Source organism: Terrapene carolina, unplaced genomic scaffold, assembly GCF_002925995.2.
Source record: "Terrapene carolina triunguis isolate 2854851 unplaced genomic scaffold, T_m_triunguis-2.0 Scaffold558, whole genome shotgun sequence".
NCBI lineage: Eukaryota > Metazoa > Chordata > Testudines > Emydidae > Terrapene > Terrapene triunguis.
Genome location: NW_020664909.1, coordinates 13,023,885 through 13,041,525, shown reverse-complemented (window position 1 = coordinate 13,041,525; position 17,641 = coordinate 13,023,885). Strand labels below are relative to the sequence as shown.

The 17,641-nt window shown below is 44.4% G+C and overlaps 1 protein-coding gene across 1 annotated transcript; it reads left to right on the top strand.

Moving 5' to 3' along the window:
* The first annotated feature begins 734 nt into the window (after positions 1 to 734).
* MPZL1 (myelin protein zero like 1) lies at positions 735 to 17,309 on the top strand. Its single transcript, XM_024203100.2, has 3 exons — positions 735 to 860; positions 6,823 to 6,928; positions 16,294 to 17,309. The coding sequence occupies exons 1-3, from the start codon at positions 757 to 759 to the stop codon at positions 16,393 to 16,395; spliced, it is 312 nt and encodes a 103-aa protein (XP_024058868.2). The 5' UTR covers positions 735 to 756; the 3' UTR covers positions 16,396 to 17,309.
* The last annotated feature ends 332 nt before the right edge of the window (positions 17,310 to 17,641 follow it).

Sequence of the window (17,641 nt, the reverse complement as noted above, 5' to 3'; positions counted from 1 at the left end):
GGTATAGTTAATGACTCAGACTTCCATTATAAACTATCTTTGTACTCCTTTTGTTTTTTAACTCTTCTGGCTGTTCACTTGGCCTCACTCAAAAGGTGTGTGTTGGAGACAATTTGAGCAAAGTAATATTGTCACTCTTTGATAACTTGAAAAGGAAACATTACAGATATGTGCAGTGATGTATTAAGGTTGAGGAAGCACTAGCAAAGACTCTAGAAGTAGTCTTTCTTTGCTCACAGGTATACTCTTGGATTATAATTGTGCTGTATGCATGCTACTTAAGTGTGATACAACAGCTACATACTTATCAGTAGATCTCAATATATGTTACTTATGCCCATTTCTTCCCTCAGATGTGCTTGTTTTTTCCAACTGACCTCAATGGGATTTGCACAGATGTACCTGAGAACAAAGTAATGTGTAACATGAGTCAAGGTTCTTGTACATTCAACTTCTGCACTCCTTGACTTCTGAATGGTTAAAATGCAGGCTTTATCCTTGGTTTATGGAAACTTTTGTTCTTATGTAAAGTACTCCGAATGCATGCTCAGAAAGACGGAACTCTGCTTGTCCTCAGCTAGCTTTTCCGTTTGTGCTGCATGTGTTCACCCTTGACTCTGTGACTTCCTCCTGCTCTGAAAGGATCTAAGGGAAGAAGGAGGCTTTTTGTGGCTCACATTTTTACTAACTAGAAAACAAAGCAAAGTGTTGAATCTTTTTTCCCCCCCAGACAATCTGCCTGCGTTCCCCACTGGCATGGTGGTAGCGATAGCCATTGGTGTGGCTCTAGTTGTCTTGCTGCTCATCGCGGTTATCGTGTGTGTCGTCAGAAAGAAGAACTCTAAAAAGCATTACTCTGGGTAAGAGATCACACCCTTTTTACCAGTGTTTGGGGGGGGGGAGTGGAGAGTGAGGGAAGAGTGAAAGGACCACAAGTGGTTGAGATGAGGCAGGAGTCATTTCAGCCAAGTCCTGTCTTCAGCTGGCTGTCATGACCTCCCCAAAGGGATGTAGTACCAAGAGGAGCAGTAGTCTGATAGCTGGGGAACTGTCATTCCTCCCAGTGCTCTCTAGGCTTATGCATTACTATTGGTATCTTTCTTTGTAATATACTTGAAAGCAGGGGTTCTCAAACTGTGGGTCGTGACCCCATTTTAATGCGGTCGCCAGGGCTGGCTTAGACTTGCTGGGGCCCAAGCCCCATCACCTGGGGCTGAAGCCTGAGGGCTTCAAGTCCTGGGCATCGGGGCTCAGGTTACAGGCCCCCTGCCTGGGACTGAAGCCCTTGGGCTTTGGCTTTGGTCCACCCCGCCCAGGGCGGTGAGGCTTGGGCTTTGGCTCCCCCACCCAAGGGGTGGGGCTCGGGCATCGGTCAGGCGTCGGTCCCCGCTCCTGGGGTCATGTAGTAATTTTTGTTGTCAGAAGGGGGTCGCGATGCAATGAAGTTTGAGAACCCCTGCTTTAAAGGACGAATCAACCCTCCAGTGGTTTCATTACCATGCAAACAGGAGACACTTTGATTTGTTTCAGTCCGTACTAAATAACATCTGCCCTCAGTGATTTTTAAAAATAAAATAGTTGAAATATTCTATTTTTAATTTGTTATATTATGACATGTCAATAGTGCATATTATATGGTACTAACATGAAATGTAAGGATATAAAAATGAGGAACTCATTAAATGAAACACAGTATCCAAAACATTTTTTAGAAGTTCTGTTTCTCAGGAAACTTTTTGAAACTGTTTTAATTCAATTTGTAAAGAAAACAAATGTCAAAATGTCCAATTTTTCAGATAAATGGAAATTGAGTTTTGACCTGCTCTTTTTGTTAGTGGTTGTATTGCTAGCAATACATGGCTAAGATACAGAATGATACCTGCAAGAATTAAGGACACCAGGAGAGCAATTAATGAAAATTCCCAATACTGAAACAATGCCGGTTGCAAGTCTAAATTTTATCCCCTGGGGAAAAACGCACAAGCTGGTTTAAACTGGTTCAAAGGCCTTTGTAAGTCATGGCTTGGAAACTGTATAAAATAACAGATCCTGACCTGGGGAGAGAGATACCATTATGAGAACTGACAGGCATGAGTCTGTGACCAACACACACTTCAGGTCCTCCCACAGGATCTGTTTCTATTAGACCAACCAGGTTCTCCATGTGGAAGGTGGGTGACCACCTGGTAAGCTAGGCTTGTGTATAAGCTTTTAATTATGTTTTCTCTGAAATGCATTTGCTCTGAATAAATAGTACTTTGCTTTATGAAAGCTGACTGGGTCACTCAATAACCCTGTTGCTGTTCCTGAGAGAAGAGAACTGCAGGTGCTGAAGTCAGACCTGCTGAGGCGATCATAGTGAATTTCAGGGGTCTGCAGCCAAAGACCCCAGTCTAGAGGGAGAGAATCATAGGATTCCACCCCAAGGAAGGTGAGCGCAAGAGGCTCAAACTTGAAACCTAAGGGGGAGAACCTCACGGAGACCATGATTGGGTCAGAGGTGCAGTTACCTCTGGAACTGTGACATATGTGGTGGTAGCAGGTGTGGGATCTATGGCAGTGATAAATTTCCAACAGTACCAACAGCAGTGAAAACAAGTATTGTAGAAAGAAGCACCAAGAAAAGTCTCATTCAGGGAAAGACAAAACCAGGAAAGATGAGTTATGAGCAACTAGGAAAAATCAACTGGTGGAATTATGCGGAGACAGCTAAACTCAAGAGCTGACAAAGGCACAGCTGACTGAACTGCCATACTCTGAGGCCCAGAAATGAGATTTCAAGGCCGCAAGTGCACCCAGATCTCAGGGAGAGATGGCAGAGGTCGAGGGAGACCTGGGAGGCTGCTTCCGAGCAGGAAGTGGAGAAGAGGAGGATCCCAGGCAGCAACTGTGCTTCTTCCAGACTGAATTCACTACTTCAGCGGTTGATGTGGAACAGCTTGCAATTTGAAGAGAAAAAACTGCAGCTTGCGAGAGGCAGGCTGCGCTTGGAAACCCAGAAACTTGGGGACTGGGGACCAGGAACAGCAGTACCAGTACAAAGACAAACAGCACCAGTGTGAGCAAGGAGAGAGGGAAAAGCAGCAGCAGGAAAGAAAAAGGAAAGCCAGTTGGAGCTTGAATTGGAGAGAAAGTGCTGAGCTTTGCTTGTTCCAGGAGGTGGAGACAGATCCTTTATACCTGGTTCCTCTGAAGGCATAGACTCCAAATTGTTACCTGCCTTTAGGAACAGGTGTATTTTTAAATGCTTTTTAAATGAGTTGTGAATTGAACAGAGTGGGCGTGAGGATATGGTAGTGTCTGGCTTCACTACTGACAGGGAAGACCTTAAAGCTTTCATCCATATGGCCAGAGAGGATGATAGAAACTATGAGCAATGTAAGCATGTGTTACTGCTGAAGTTTAAACTGACACTTGAAATGTATAGGAAGAAGTTCCAGGGTTTTGAAAAGGGGCTATGACCTATGCTGAGATTGCAACCCAAATTAGGAGAGCAGGTATGGGGACCGCAGCTGGAAAATAAGTTTCCTGTCAAACCCAGGCTGTCTGCATATTCATTAGCCTAACAGGGATGCAGTGGGCTCAGAAACTGGGGATCAGGCCTAGAGAGAGGTCCAGCTCTACTGGGTGGGAGGCCACCTCAGAGGGACCCCTGGGTGAATGGTGAAAAGCAGTAACAAACTGGCTCATGTTTCTGGAATTGCCTAGTCTGTCTGCAGAGGCCCAGTGCAGTCCTGGAAAGGTTGTCTGCATCTCAACCTTAGTGGCTGAGTCTCCAGAGGGAGGAAGTCACACAGCTAACTTGTTTGGGGCATACAGTGTTCATGCTGATGGGTTTACACCCCAAACAACTGCACGTAGGTCTTAGCAGACAAAGGACTTGAAACTGAGAGACCCCCTATCTGGGAACTGACTGACATGAGACTGTGGCCAACAAACAGGCCCTGCAGGAGAACCTGGAATGTATTAGGCCTCCCAGGGTTGGTCTCCAATGTGGAAGATGGGTGACCACCTACTAAGTTAGGTATGTATATGAGTTGTTTAAGATGTTTTCTCTCAAATACTTTTGTTCTAAATAGATAGTAAGTTGCTTTCTGAAAGCTGGCTGGTCACTGGATAACCACAACACTGCCCCTGAGAGAACAGAACATCAGGTGCTGAACTGAAGTCAGACCTACTGAGGTGATCACAGTGACTTGTAGGAGTCTGCAGCCAAGGACTCCAGTCTGTAGTGAGAGACTCATAGGATTCTGCTCTGAAAAAGGCAACAGCTACAGGCCTGAGACCTAAGTTGCGTGCCCTCAGGGAGACCATCGGGGTCAGAGGTGCAATTAATTTGAGTGGTGACAGTGTCTAAAGAGCTCTTCTCCACCCCACCCTGTTCCCAGCTGGAGACCTTGGAGAAAATGGGTTCATTAGAGTCCAATGGTAAGACTGAGTGAAGTGAGCTGTGTGTGCTCAGAGTTCAGTGTGGAAAGCCTGGCTTTCTTTCTGTATGTGTTTTCCCCATAACTAAAGGAAGCATGCACTGACACGCATCAAAGGTGCTTATATCAGGATTCAAATGCCTTGCTTCAGGTTGTTCTACTCTAGTGTTTTCCAGGTGAAGGATGCCAGTGCGGGTGCCAGGGTTGGGTCAGTAATATTCGTGCACTGTAAATTCTAATAGATTTAACTATTATAGGTCACCTTCCAGCAGAGTCATCTTTAAACTTAATACTGCTTTCACTGACCATATCAGCCCTGCATGTGTTGGTTAAGGGGAGGGCCAGATGTGCTGTGATTGCTGTTAATATCACTATCAAAGGTTCATGGACTAATTTTTAAACGAAACTAACCCAATATGTGGCAGTGTAATGCACAGATTGGGATAATAGTTCTGTCTTGAACTAAAGTGGGGAGGGGGCATTTGGGTGGTGTTGAGAACCCCTGCATGGCAGTGCCAAAACCTCCATTCTTATTCTGACTTTGGTTTTTTTTCCTTTTGCCTTGATGTGCTGGGATCGGATCCTGCTTATCTTCCTCTCCTTACAGAGATCCTGATATAGACGCCAGATTGGGAATGTAACAGGGCTGGGTCTCCTCTTCCAGTCCCACTAGACACCATGGTAACTAATCACATTGGTGGTTGCTGTTAATACCTGTGTGTATGTGTACACATTTCCTCTTCCCTTGCTGACTAACCAGCTAGCTCTGTGCTAACATAACTCCATTGTGACTTGTGCTGGATTGTCCTGTTACAGACTGTTGGCAAGGGGATGGCACATTGCATTGGGAGCTTGGGTTTCATTGTCTTCTGTCTAATTGGGGTGGGAAAGCTACTTATCCCAAACAGTGTACCTCAGTCTCTTCTAGTAGTGAACTCACCAGTGGACTAGAACATAGACCATTCAGAGTTCTTCCCTGTGGGAATAAAACTTCTAAATTCCCAGTGCCGATTCCTCTTTGTGATAATAATGATGGATTTCTAAAGTACCCATCACCATGATCTCTAGGTGCACAAACTTCTTAAAATTGCATTGTGACCTTTAGGTACAATATAGACTTGTAGGAATACACAGTCAACCCCAGGAATCCACTGTAACCCATTTTAGCCATTTAAAGGGCTGCTCTCAGTCAATTTCAGCCAGAGTAGAAGCTCCTCACTGCTGGGTCTCCAGGTCCCTTTTTCCAGTGTTCCCCTTTTTACTGTCATGTATCTGAGATGCTGGCTCTCTAAAGGTTTGATTAACCCTTTGGATAACAAAAAGGTTGGCCTGTGAGGAGTTGCATTCTGCTCAATGTCATTGTCATTATTCATGTGTTTGTATTTGCTGCATGTGTTGTATGTGTAAGAGGTGGGGCATTGTGGGGGAGAGAGGGGTTAATTAGTGGGCAGAAGAGTGGTGTTAAAGGGAGTTCCTATATTTGTTTTGTGTATAGGAAGAAGTGGTATGTTTCTGGTGCGTATCCTTGGGTAAGAGGAGAAAGGTGGAGGCCAGTGTTCAGAGGAATGGGCTGCTGCTGGGACCAGGGGTGGCCTAATGAAATTTTAAAGGACCATTGCTTATTTTGGTCTCCTTAATCCCAGATATGTGAATGTTTTCTTCTACCTTCTCTCCCTGGTCTCTTCTATGGAGATTGAAAGGAGCAGGTGGAAAAGCAAACCTAACTGAACTAACTTTAGAGCTGTCAGCCTCCTCCCCAAAACTGTTCCCAGAGTTGCTAAGTGAAATCTCTTTGATCTGTCCTGTTAGAAGTATAAGGGGCTGCAATTACGACCCAGTCACTTGTGACAACTATGATAGCCACTACAGGAACTAGCATTCAGAGAACAAGAGATTGGATTAGTCTGGAATCCCAGACAAGTCAAATACAAAAGAATTAACCTGGAGACTGATGGCAGCCACCTATGTAGCATGGAAGAGCTGGTGGCTCCTGCCACTCTTGTTGCTAGATGTAGAAATGGTGAAGTTCAAACTGATATGGGCTGAGGAGGGGGTTAGTTAGCCTATGCACAGTTAGAAAGTAGTTTGTATTCACACCTGGATGTTCTCTCATGCCTCATATGTAGGACAAGAAAGCACATTCCCAGGTTCTTATGGCTTAATCTGGCTTTATTGGGTAGAGGAGAATAGCTGTGATATGTATGAGGACAAGTGTATGAGTGACTGGGTAGGCAGGGAGAACGTGTGAGCTGGTCTCAATACCCATTGTGATCACTTTTACTTTGGCATAGCCTGCCACTTCATCCTGCCATCACTTGCTTTTGTTTTTTGTTCCTGTTTTTTGTTTGTATCTCTTGAACGTTGTCCTGCAAATTCTGCTCTGCCACCTCGTCAGCTGCAGTACCTCTGAGAGCTTGATGTCGCCAGTTAAGCAGGCTCCACGGAAGTCACCCTCCGACACAGAGGGTTTGGTAAACCACGTGCCCGCCAGATTGCACCAGGTAAATTTCAGTACGCTCCAATGCAGGGACCTCCCAGGGTGTGGGAGAGGTGGATCCATGCTGTGGAGAGGATGAAGGTGGGGTGGGAGAGGTGAATTAGCTGGCTATGTTGTTCCATGTACTCAAGCAGCTGGGAGGAAAAGGGATCTGCTCTGTATGGGATTGGGTGTAAAGCTGTAGTTGGGGTTTGTGAACTATACTTCATAGCTTTAGCTTTTCCAAAAAGCAGGGATTCAACCTAGCCGTTAATGAACTGACAGTGAGATGTATATCCCTTTTGGCCTTGTGCTCTCTATGGGGAAAAAGACTTGTTAGTTAACATGGTAACTGACGTGAGGTAAAACCCTAGTGAAGACAAGGCAGTTTGCTGCCTTCACTTCTGTTAGCAGATTGAGGTGGTCCTCGTCGTCTTAGTGTGTGCTAAGGTGACACGTGACCAGGATTCACCAGGATTGATCTGCTGGTTGGATCGTTAGCTTCCCTGGCTTGGGCCAGGTACTGACAGGGAGTGTGACGTGAATGCTGATCCATGGCCCCCAGGTTGAAATAAAGATCTTCTTACATGTGAAAACTACATTATTTTCACTAGCATTTTGCCTCATGTCAGTTAGCCCATGTTAACTAACATGAGGTAAGAACACCTCTTTTTCCTAGTGCAGATGCACCCTAAGACAGTGTGTCTACACAGTAGCTGGGAGGTGTGATTCCTAGCTCAGGTAGATGTATATGTGCTAGCTCTGCTTAAGCTAGTGCTCTAAAAATAGTAATGAGCCCACGGCGGCATGGGCAACGGCTTGGGGTAGCTGCTTGAGTAAGTACCTAGGATCTTGGACAGGGTTGTACTCTTGCATCTAGCCTGAGCTGCTGCCTGCACTGTTGCAGCCACACTGCCTTTTTAGTGTGTCCGCTCAAGCAGAGCTAGCACATATGTCTTCCAGAGTTGAGCCTCCCAGCTGCAGCGTAGATGTAGCCTAAGTGGTGAATAGGCCTGTGTTTGAAAGAGTGAGTCAATGCAATTGAAGCACGAAACAGTAACAGTCTGCCTGTGAGTATGATGTCTTTGGCTCCTGTGCGTTCATTCAACCTTGTGGACTTCTAACAGTTCATTTCACCCTCCTGGGGCTTTGAACCTCTATGGTTCCACTCAACAATTGAAGGCAGAATCTGATACTGACCCAGACAATCATCCCACAGAAAATGAAAAGTGCCTTCATGAGTTATGGGAAAAATCTAGTGGAAAGCCTTGAAACCTCTCAAACAGGGACACTATATATAATATGGTTGTGAGTTGGCAAGAATGTTCAGGGCTCCTTGCTACATCTCCACTACAGCACTTACAGCAGCACAGCTGTGCTGCTGTAGCACTTCTGGTGAAGACGCTCTAAGCCACTTGGAGACAGCTCTCCTGTTGGCTTAACTCCTGCCTTTCTGAGAGGCAGTAGCTATGTCAGCAGGAGAAGCCCTCCCACCGACATCGTGCTGTCTACACCGGTGCTTAGGTTGGTGTAACTTATGTTGGTCAAGGAGTGGATTAGTCATGCTCGTGACCGATATAAGTTATACCGAAGTAACCTGTAGTGTAGACAAGGTCCTTGTAATGCATAACTAGATGTCTGATTGGAGCTGATTGAAGAAATGAGACATCATAATCAAAATGAGTGATCTGTATGAACACTCTAAATGTACTGTATATGAACTTTTATGTTAATAGTGCCAAACATGCTAAGCACTTCATAGAGCAGAATGAAGGCAAAGTCCCTGGCCCATAGAGTTTACAGTCTACATATATGAAAAGCCACAGTGCGACATTCTGAAAAGGAAGATTAGGTGGTTTCATAGCTCTGTATTTCTGGTGCCTTTTAATTTTAGCCATGGTGTTAGCTGGAGGACTTGTAAGTGATTGGGAAGGGAGCATACTTGTAGTTTTCAGAACTGTTTCTTAACTTTGTAAAATCACTTTGTATTCCCTTTGGATGGAGTTTATCCATTAATAGATTTTTTTTTTTTTTTTTGGGCTGCTTCCTAGAACAGATGAATGAAGATAAAACTTTCCTTTCAGCTAGAGTCAAAATTAAATATTTCAGATGTATAGTAATGTTGGGCTGCCCTGAGCAAGGAGGTAGGCGGGAAGCATGAGGCTATTGGTTTGAGTTGGGGTAAGCGAAGTGGTGGGAGAGGCATAGTTTGAGAGAGATGAAGCAAAAAAGTCTTGTCTAGACTAGGAGAAAAGGTATTCTTAAAATCAATAGTTAACCCATTAAGTGGAGCTTAAAATGTGTTAGCACCTAGTGTAGACAGAATTTAACATATTTGAAAACATGTTTTCCAATTGTGGTCAACCTAGGTTTGCCTCTAGGGTTAACCTTGACTAGTTAAATGGAGGTAAAAGATACTAATCTGTGTGTACAACTAGAGAAAGGGTTAGCAGCTAACTCAGACCTCTTAATCTAGACAAACAAAATGCCAATTTTTTTTTAAAGATGTTTATGCTAGGTGCTAAGTGTTTCAAAACATGTTAGCTAAAAGGTGTTGGCTGTCCTTGATTTTTGGTCCCCCCCGTCCCTCTCCAGGCTTTCGTACACAGGAAATTCATTCCAGAATAAGATAAGGTGTGAATTTAAAGCGCAATAGCTGTTCTGGAATAGCTCCCCATGTGGATGAGTTTATTCCGGAGTCAGAGTGCCCATGGGGAAATCTATTCTGCAACAGCTATTCCAGTCAATTTTCCTGTATAGACAAGCCCTTAGACCAGGGGTTCTCAAACTTCATTGCACTGCGACCCCCTTTTGACAACAAAAATTACTTCATGACTCCTGGAGGGGGGACCGAATCATGAGCCTGCCCGAGCCCCGGGGGGAGGACAAAGCCTGAGCACCACCGCTCTGGGCAGGGGGACCAAAGCTGAAGCTCAAGGGCTTTAGCCCCAGGCAGGGGACCAGCAACATGAGCCCTCCCACCCAGGGCTGAAGCCCTTGGGCTTTGGCTTTGGCCCTGGGCAGTGGGGCTCAGGCTTCAACCCCGGGCCCCAGCAAGTCTAAGCCAGTCCTGGTGACCCCATTCAAAGGGGTCCTGACCCACTTTCCACTGTCTCTTGTCTGGCTCTTATTCCTTGTCTTACAAAGCTCCATGTGGCATATTAGATCTAATTTAAGCACTAGACCTCAGAATCTTGTGGGACTCTCTTCTTCGTCCTCACCCCTCTAGTGCAATTAGTACACTATTCTGTGTTATAAATTAAATTAATTAACAAAATAATCCCACATTTTAAATTACAAAAGTTTGCAGCACATTGACAATGACCGTAACTATGTGTATGTCTATTCTGCCCATGTTACAACGCGGCTGTGGCAGTACTGTGACATGGGCAGTGTAGTCACTGGGGGAGAACTCTCCTGGCAATTTAAAAAATAACCACCCCGAATGAGGGGTGGTAGCTTTCTATACTGGCACTTTTCAATGCTAAAACTTTTGTCACTGGGGGCGGGAGGGGTTTCACATCCCTGAATGACTAAAGTTTTAGCGCTGAAAGTGGAGGTGTAGACACAGCCTAAATTGTTACAATTCCAAAGGGAAAGCTGGAGGTGTTGCTAGCTGGGTAGGGAACACTTGAACTTTTTAGGTGCAGAGAAAGTTCTGGGAAGTGGCTTTGTTTGGTTTAAGGGTTTTAGTACTACAGTAGGGATGCGTTTCTTTTAGAAGGTTAGAGGGGATTTTGAACTTAATTCCCCTTTTTCCTCATTTGTTTCAGCAAACCTTAACAGCAACTAGCTGCTCCCCCATCTTTCACCCCAATATTTGTCACTGCCTCCAGAAATGACAAACACATTTGCTTGAATGTGTTTATGTTAAAATGAGCTACATTGAAGCGAATGTTGACTTTTAAATGGTTATCAAACTTAAGGGTTGATGCCCTTTAAATAAATGGGACAGTTCACACCGCTTAGAACTATTGTGTCAGGCTATCTGCGGGCTTGTGCAGAGCTCAGTGCATTGGCTTAAACTCTTCGCATTTTTAAGACTATCTGTGCTGCCATAAAGGCTAGGGGCTTATTCAAAACTTTTCAATCTGAGTCGCTCTACTTCCAGAGAAGCTGAGCATCTGCAGTTCCATTGATCCACATGGTAGCTCTGGGTACACAGCACCTCATTTCTACTTTTTTTTTGGATGTTTAATTCTAACTTCATTTTGTGGAAGCGCTCTCTCAGGATAGCCCACTGTATACCTTACCAGTCAGTACCCAGGAAATCCAGATGTTGTCTTCATCTGGTTCTCTAAATGTTCAGACAGTTCACTTTCACTGTCCTTTCCTTCCCAGCAGATCTGTGTATTCCATCATGTCAGAACTATGTATTGTCTCAATTACCCACTCCATCCTCTTCCTCATTGTTTCATAGTATTTCATTCCATCCTCCTTCTAGTTATTTTCATTCTGCCATCACCATTGTTTGGATGACAGAGAGGAGCATCCATTCTGAGTGCAAGAATTTTCTGTTGTCTGAATATCTTCCATATTAGCATAAGAACTAGCCATATTGGGTCATACCAATGGTCAGTCTAGCCCAGTATCCTGTCTCTGACAGTGGCCAGGGCCAGATGCTTCAGAGGGAATGAACAGAACAGGGCAGTTTCAAGTGATCCATCCCCTGTTCTCCAGTCCCAGCTTCTGGTAACTGGAGGTTTAGGGACACCCGGGGCATGGCATTGCGTCCCTGATCATCTAGGGCTAATAGATGGAGCTATCTCTCTCTCCCTTCCCCCTCCCTCCATTGATGGAGCTATCCTCCAGTCTACCTGGTGGTTTGGGTTCCAACATATTTGACAGGAAAATTAGAAGGCAAATGCCTTCCATTACCGAACTATGCCAAATACAATGAATAGTCAGCACCTTTGAATACTGAGCTCCTATATCCTGGGTTTGCAAACTCTTTTCTGGCCGTGCAGAAGCAGCATTGGCTCTAAAACTTGCTTGTAACTTCACATGCACACCCAGGCCATGTCTACACTACCACTTGGCAAAATTTATGTCACTCAGGGGTGTGAATATTCCACACCCCCCCCGAGCGACATAAATTATGCTGGCATAAGTGCTAGTATGCGCAGTGATATGTTGGCGGGAGAGCTTCTCCTGCCGACATAACTACCATTGCTTGTTGGGGGTGGATTAATTATGTCAATGGGAGAGCGCTCTCCCGTTGGCATAGAGCAGCTACACGAGAGAACTTACAGTGGCACAGCTGCATCTGTACAACTGCACCGCTGTAAGCTCTGTAGTGTAGACATAGCCTCAGTTCCTCTCCCCTGAGACGACAAGTTTTTAATTTGGCTCTACAGATCAAAACCAAATAGTATTTCACTAGTGATTAATATGTAATACTACATGAAGATGCACAAACAGCCAGTACAAAGATGCATCAGACACTTAGAGAAACTGTTTTGTCTGTAATGTGTTATTCAGTCCAATACTTAACTTAGAGCTGGAGCTTAAAGTTGTAGAACATTTATTTAGCATCTTTTTAAGGAATCTAGGAGCATGTACCCATTGCAGTCCATGTAGCTGTCTGACTCACAGGCCTTATGTATGTTTAATTTCAGTGTTCCTGTTGCTGCAGTAACCGTAATTCCCTGGCTCTCCATTGACACATTTTTAGCGAGATAATAGCCCTGTACTACTTCCTCACTGGTTCACTTTGAATTATGTCCTACTTATGCATATACAGGTTAGCGTGAGGCAATATGTTTGTTCATGAATAGCTAAAATGAACTTCAGTCCCATCACAACTGGGCTTAGGGTAAAACTATTGAACCATCCGTTAAAACTCCTTTTGGCATTTGTATATGTTAAAAGTTAATTGACCAGCTTTCTATATAGATTCAAGTAACTGAGGATTACCTTCCCCACCCAACCAGGTTTCTGAACAGGTTTTTGTCATGCATAAGACTAGGCCAACCTGGTTTTTAATGTTTTCCCAAATATGTACCAGGGCACCACTAACTAGATAGAAATTGCCAGATATTCCCTCTGATTTTAAGAGGTCTGCAGAAGGGTGTCTGGGAACATGTCTGTACTTTGTGTAATGAAGCTCAACGTAACCCGACTACATCTGGTGTCTTAAAAGGCATGCTGGGTTGTCCTCAGCCCCAAACTATATTCTGGTTAGGACCATTGTCTCTAGTTTAAAATCTTTGAAAACTCTGCAAGTCTTTCTGCCCCTTCCCCTACAGGGGTAGTGTTTTGCTATGGAAGAAAAGACTGAGGTGTCCCATTAGTGGCATTCACCGGTGTGATTGCATTTGCTTCTCAGGAGTAATTACATGACATTTGATCAGTTACCCAGCAGACAGATGTGTAAAGCACAAATCCCTCAGAACAGGGGGTGTTTGCAGAGATTCTACTTTCTCAGATGGTGGAGAGGTCTGTTAGTAGCTTATGATCTGATCAGACAGTTGGCAGTGATCTGAATAGGTGGGATATCTTTACAGTATATTGGTGTGTAACCCTCTGTGCTTCACAATCACATACCCAAATTGTATCTAAGGGGGAAAAGGAGCTGTTTCTCACTCCTAAAGAACAAATTCTCGGGTCATTTGGCACTTTCTATACAGGTGCATTAATTTGTGTGAGGCAGTCCTGCATTCTTACTGTAAGTAGTGATAACATCACGATTAATAGCCGGGAACCACCAGTGCCTACCGTCCAGTCCAATGAATTAAATTGATGTAAATTGACAGCTTTTTATTTTAAAAACCTTTAGACCATCTCCCTTGGAATTCTTCCCCTTCCTCCTCCCACTTTCCTGTTTAATAATGTATATGTATGTGGCAGCTATATCTTTCCAGTACCCATGTGTCTCTGGAGGGCATCAGCCTTACTTTTGCTGTTACCTTTCTTTTGCCTCCCCTTTTTCCTAGGAGGCTTTTAGCTTAGTTTGATAACTATTTTCCCCAGAAGTAGTTTATAATCTCCAGTTCCTCTTTTAACAGAGAAATAGAGTATTTTGGAAGCAGTAGTTGTTGAAGAGTTGCTGAGCAGAAGCATGCAAGAGCTGGCTTTCAGATAGCGCGTCTCTCTCAGGAGAGGGCCAGACTTTTCTCACACCTTGCTTCTAATTACTCTATTGGAGAGTCAATTGTAGGGGCGTCTGATTCAACACAATCACATTTGAAACGCATCCTTCCAGGAAAGAAAGGGAACCATAGTGGGTATGTGAAGGCCACTTTCATCCAGAGAGATCAGGGAAGCTGAGAAAGTCAGTCAAACTGACTAAAGGGAAATAAGAGCTGGTGTAGAGACTTGGAAATATTTTGGTTTTAGAACCACTTTTAGTGACGTAATTATTTTTTCCCAATGGGGCAAAGTCAGTCGCTTCCTCTTAGTTCTCATTAGGACTGTAAGTGTGACTGAGGCATGGTCTGTGCGTAAAAGTGAGGTTGACATAGCTAAGTCAGTCGAGGTGTGAAAAATCCACCCCCTGACTGACATAGCTGTGCTAACCTGCCCCTGGTGTAGATGCAACAAGGTTGCTGCTTCTGTCGAATAGCTACCATAATTCAAGCAGGCAGTGTTCCTACACAGAACAACCTCTTCAGTTGGTTTAGGCTTTGTCTACACTACGGGGTTATGCCTATGTAGCTGTGGTCATGTAGCTCTGCTGGTATAGTCTCTGTAGCGTAGATGCACTCTGTGCAGACTCTGTTGTGCTGAGACCACTTCTCAGATGGCTGCACCATCCTCAGCCTTGTATCCAGGGGCATTGTTTGCTATCAGGTAAGGGGGGCAGTTTCATCCCCACACCTTTGTTTGCTCCTCCATCTTTCCATGTGTGTGTCTGCTCCACTTTTTGCCCCCTCCCCCAGCTTTGTAGGATACAATATAATCACATATCATGTTTTTATGCTGATACACCTCTACCCCGATATAACGTGACCCGATATATCCAAATTCGTGTTAGAACGCAGTAAAGCAGTGCTCCGGGGGGGCGGGGCTGCGTGCTCCGGCGGATCAAAGCAAGTTCGATATAACGTGGTTTCACCTATAATGCGGTAAGATTTTTTTGGCTCCCGAGGACAGCGTTATATCGGGGTAGAGGGGTGCAACTTCCCTCCCTTCCCCTTTAAATTTTCTGAAATGATGCCCCTTTTTGTATCTAACTCACTGAGAAAGTGCAATATCCTAGCACTGCAACTGAGAAGTTGTCGTTTTGCTGAAATCAATTTCCCACCCTTTCGCCTGCTTCTCAGATACCTGCTTTTGGGATATGGAGCACTCCAGTCCCATCCCCATCCCACTCTGCACTTCATATTCCTGCAGGTTGCGTTTCAGGGAGCACAGGTATTCGTGGTGAACCTATGGGTTTCAGCAGAGCATTTAGTACCTCTGTTCTGAAGCTTCCTGTGCATTGCTGCCCTCTGGGGCACTGAAACAAAATTGTTTGGCAGTGTCTGTCAAGTTCTTTGGTGTGAACCACAAACTACATATGAGGATTCCTTCATTGATCACTGAAGTGCAGCTATCTGAACATGATAGTAGTTTAGCAGAACAGGTTAGGTCATGGAGAATACTAAATCTATTTAAAACCGCAAGAGAATGAGATGAGCTGTTTTGGCCAGAACACAATTTGAGGACCTGCACAGGCCTGATATTGCTACTTAGGTGCCAAGGGAGCCTTGATGACCCCCATGGTTAGATCTTCTGTTTTAAAACCAAGCTAAGGCCCTGGGTCAATACTGAGGGAGGTGCACCAACTACTGAGTCATCACTAGCTGCAGCATCTAAGTGGTCCTTGTCACTATATCATAGAATTGATCCGGTTGCTTACTTAGCTGGTGAATAGTGACTACATCATATCGCACTGTGGCTGCAGGCTAGAACTCATTCACTCTACTTGAGGAACTGATCCTCCAGTATTACAAAAGGGAAGTTGTACTGAGGATTTGAAGGTCTGCAGTTATAGTGCATAAAATGAATTCTGTCACTTAGTGGCAATCTGTAGCACAGTATGATGCTTAAAAAATTAAACCCTAGCTTGCCTCTGACCGAGCTATGTATCTTCTTCATAGCTTTCTGTGTCTGAGGAAACTCTGATACATTTCAGAACTGTGGATCCTACCTTGCATTCTTCACACGCCGGCCAATCTAGTTAAAATGAGCCCTTGTGCTGCATGGTACACTGGGGTTGCAAGTAAGTGACACACCAGATTTCTTGTATAGGTGAAGGCTCAGTCTACTTGCTTTGGGGTTCCATTAGCTATCAGGGACTGTGCATTTGCTGTCCCTGAATTCTCACAGGAGACCCTGCAGCAGGGAGAGGGAAGTGCAACCCATTCTTAAAAGCGCTGATTCTGTGTTTTTTCTCTCTGTCCTCAGGGCCCAGTCATTTATGCCCAATTAGATCACTCCGGTGGGCAACACAGCGACAAGATTAACAAGTCGGAATCCGTGGTTTATGCTGACATTCGGAAGAACTGAGGAGATCCCACCATATCCAAAGCAAAACAAAAATTCAAACTGGAATGGCTTGAATCAAATGTGACCCAGAGAACTCACATGTGGCCTTTGATGCCTAGGCTAGGACCAATGCATGTGAATACAGAGAGATATATGTGTGTTGTGTGTAAATAGTCTATTTAATCGTACAGAAGTGAGACCAGTGTTGCATGTTGAGATGCAGTAAGAATTCTGCTTATAAATGGCCAATATTCTTTTTTTGTATCTAGGATAAGGGGAGAAAAAGTGAAAATACATAACATGGCAATTTTAAAGTATTTTTTGTCTCAATCATTAATGGGGAAACTGGAAGGTGCTAGGGGATTCTAGATTTACCTGGTCGTTTTTCAACAGGGTTTTCCTTTTTTGAAGGGATGGATATGAGGAAGGTAGTTTCTATAGGATATTTCCTCTTCTCCAATCTATACAAATTGACGGCCACCTCATCTTACTTATACAATTAGACCTCTTTGCTCAGAAAAACCCTCCCATCTGCATGGGAGAAGGAAGAGCTAAGTTATAAAAGATCTGGTAAATTTTAGCCATTTGAAATGTCTACCCTTCACCCCTTTAAATGTATGAGAACTTTAAATTTATATAATGGTGACATTGCTCATAGATTAATAGATTTTTATGGCCAGAAGGGACCATTATTAGCTCATCTAGTCTGACCTCCTGTATATCACAGGCCATAGAATTTCATATAGTTACTCCTGTATTGAGCCCATGTATTGTTAGAGCTTAAAGCCAGTCCCTTAGAACACAGGGACTGTGTTGGCCCAGTGGGGTTTGTGCAGTGAAAATAAAACCCAACTTTTAATAAGTAAGCTAAGATAGGGTGACCAGATGAGAGGAAGAAAATATCAGGACACATTTGGGGGGGGTCCGGCAGCCGAGCAAAAAAAAAAGTAAATCGCCGAGTGCTGCCGGCGGAGCAAAATATCGGGACAAATTGCGTCCCGACCAAAGATTGGTCAGGACGCGGGACAAACACCTAAATATTGGGATGTCTGGTCACCCTAAGTGAAGGGGGCGTCTAGGAAGCTTCATATCTGGGTAACTTGCTTGTTAGATCCTGATGTGTCCTTCCCTGGGACAACCTGCTTCCAGTGAAACCTGCTGGGTTGTTTGTCCACTTGTAGCAGGAAGCAGGGGCTCTTCTGGAGAGAGATGACATTGCACTTTGTGGAAAAGGAAAAGTGATAAAACTTTACTTGCAATAATCTGT

Coding starts and splice junctions, on each gene's coding strand:
- MPZL1 (XM_024203100.2), top strand. CDS start 757: ATGGTGGTAGCGATAGCCATTGGTGTGGCTCTAGTTGTCTTGCTGCTC. Junction 861..6,822: donor TCTAAAAAGCATTACTCTGG/GTAAGAGATCAC, acceptor CCACCTCGTCAG/CTGCAGTACCTCTGAGAGCT. Junction 6,929..16,293: donor TGCCCGCCAGATTGCACCAG/GTAAATTTCAGT, acceptor CTCTGTCCTCAG/GGCCCAGTCATTTATGCCCA.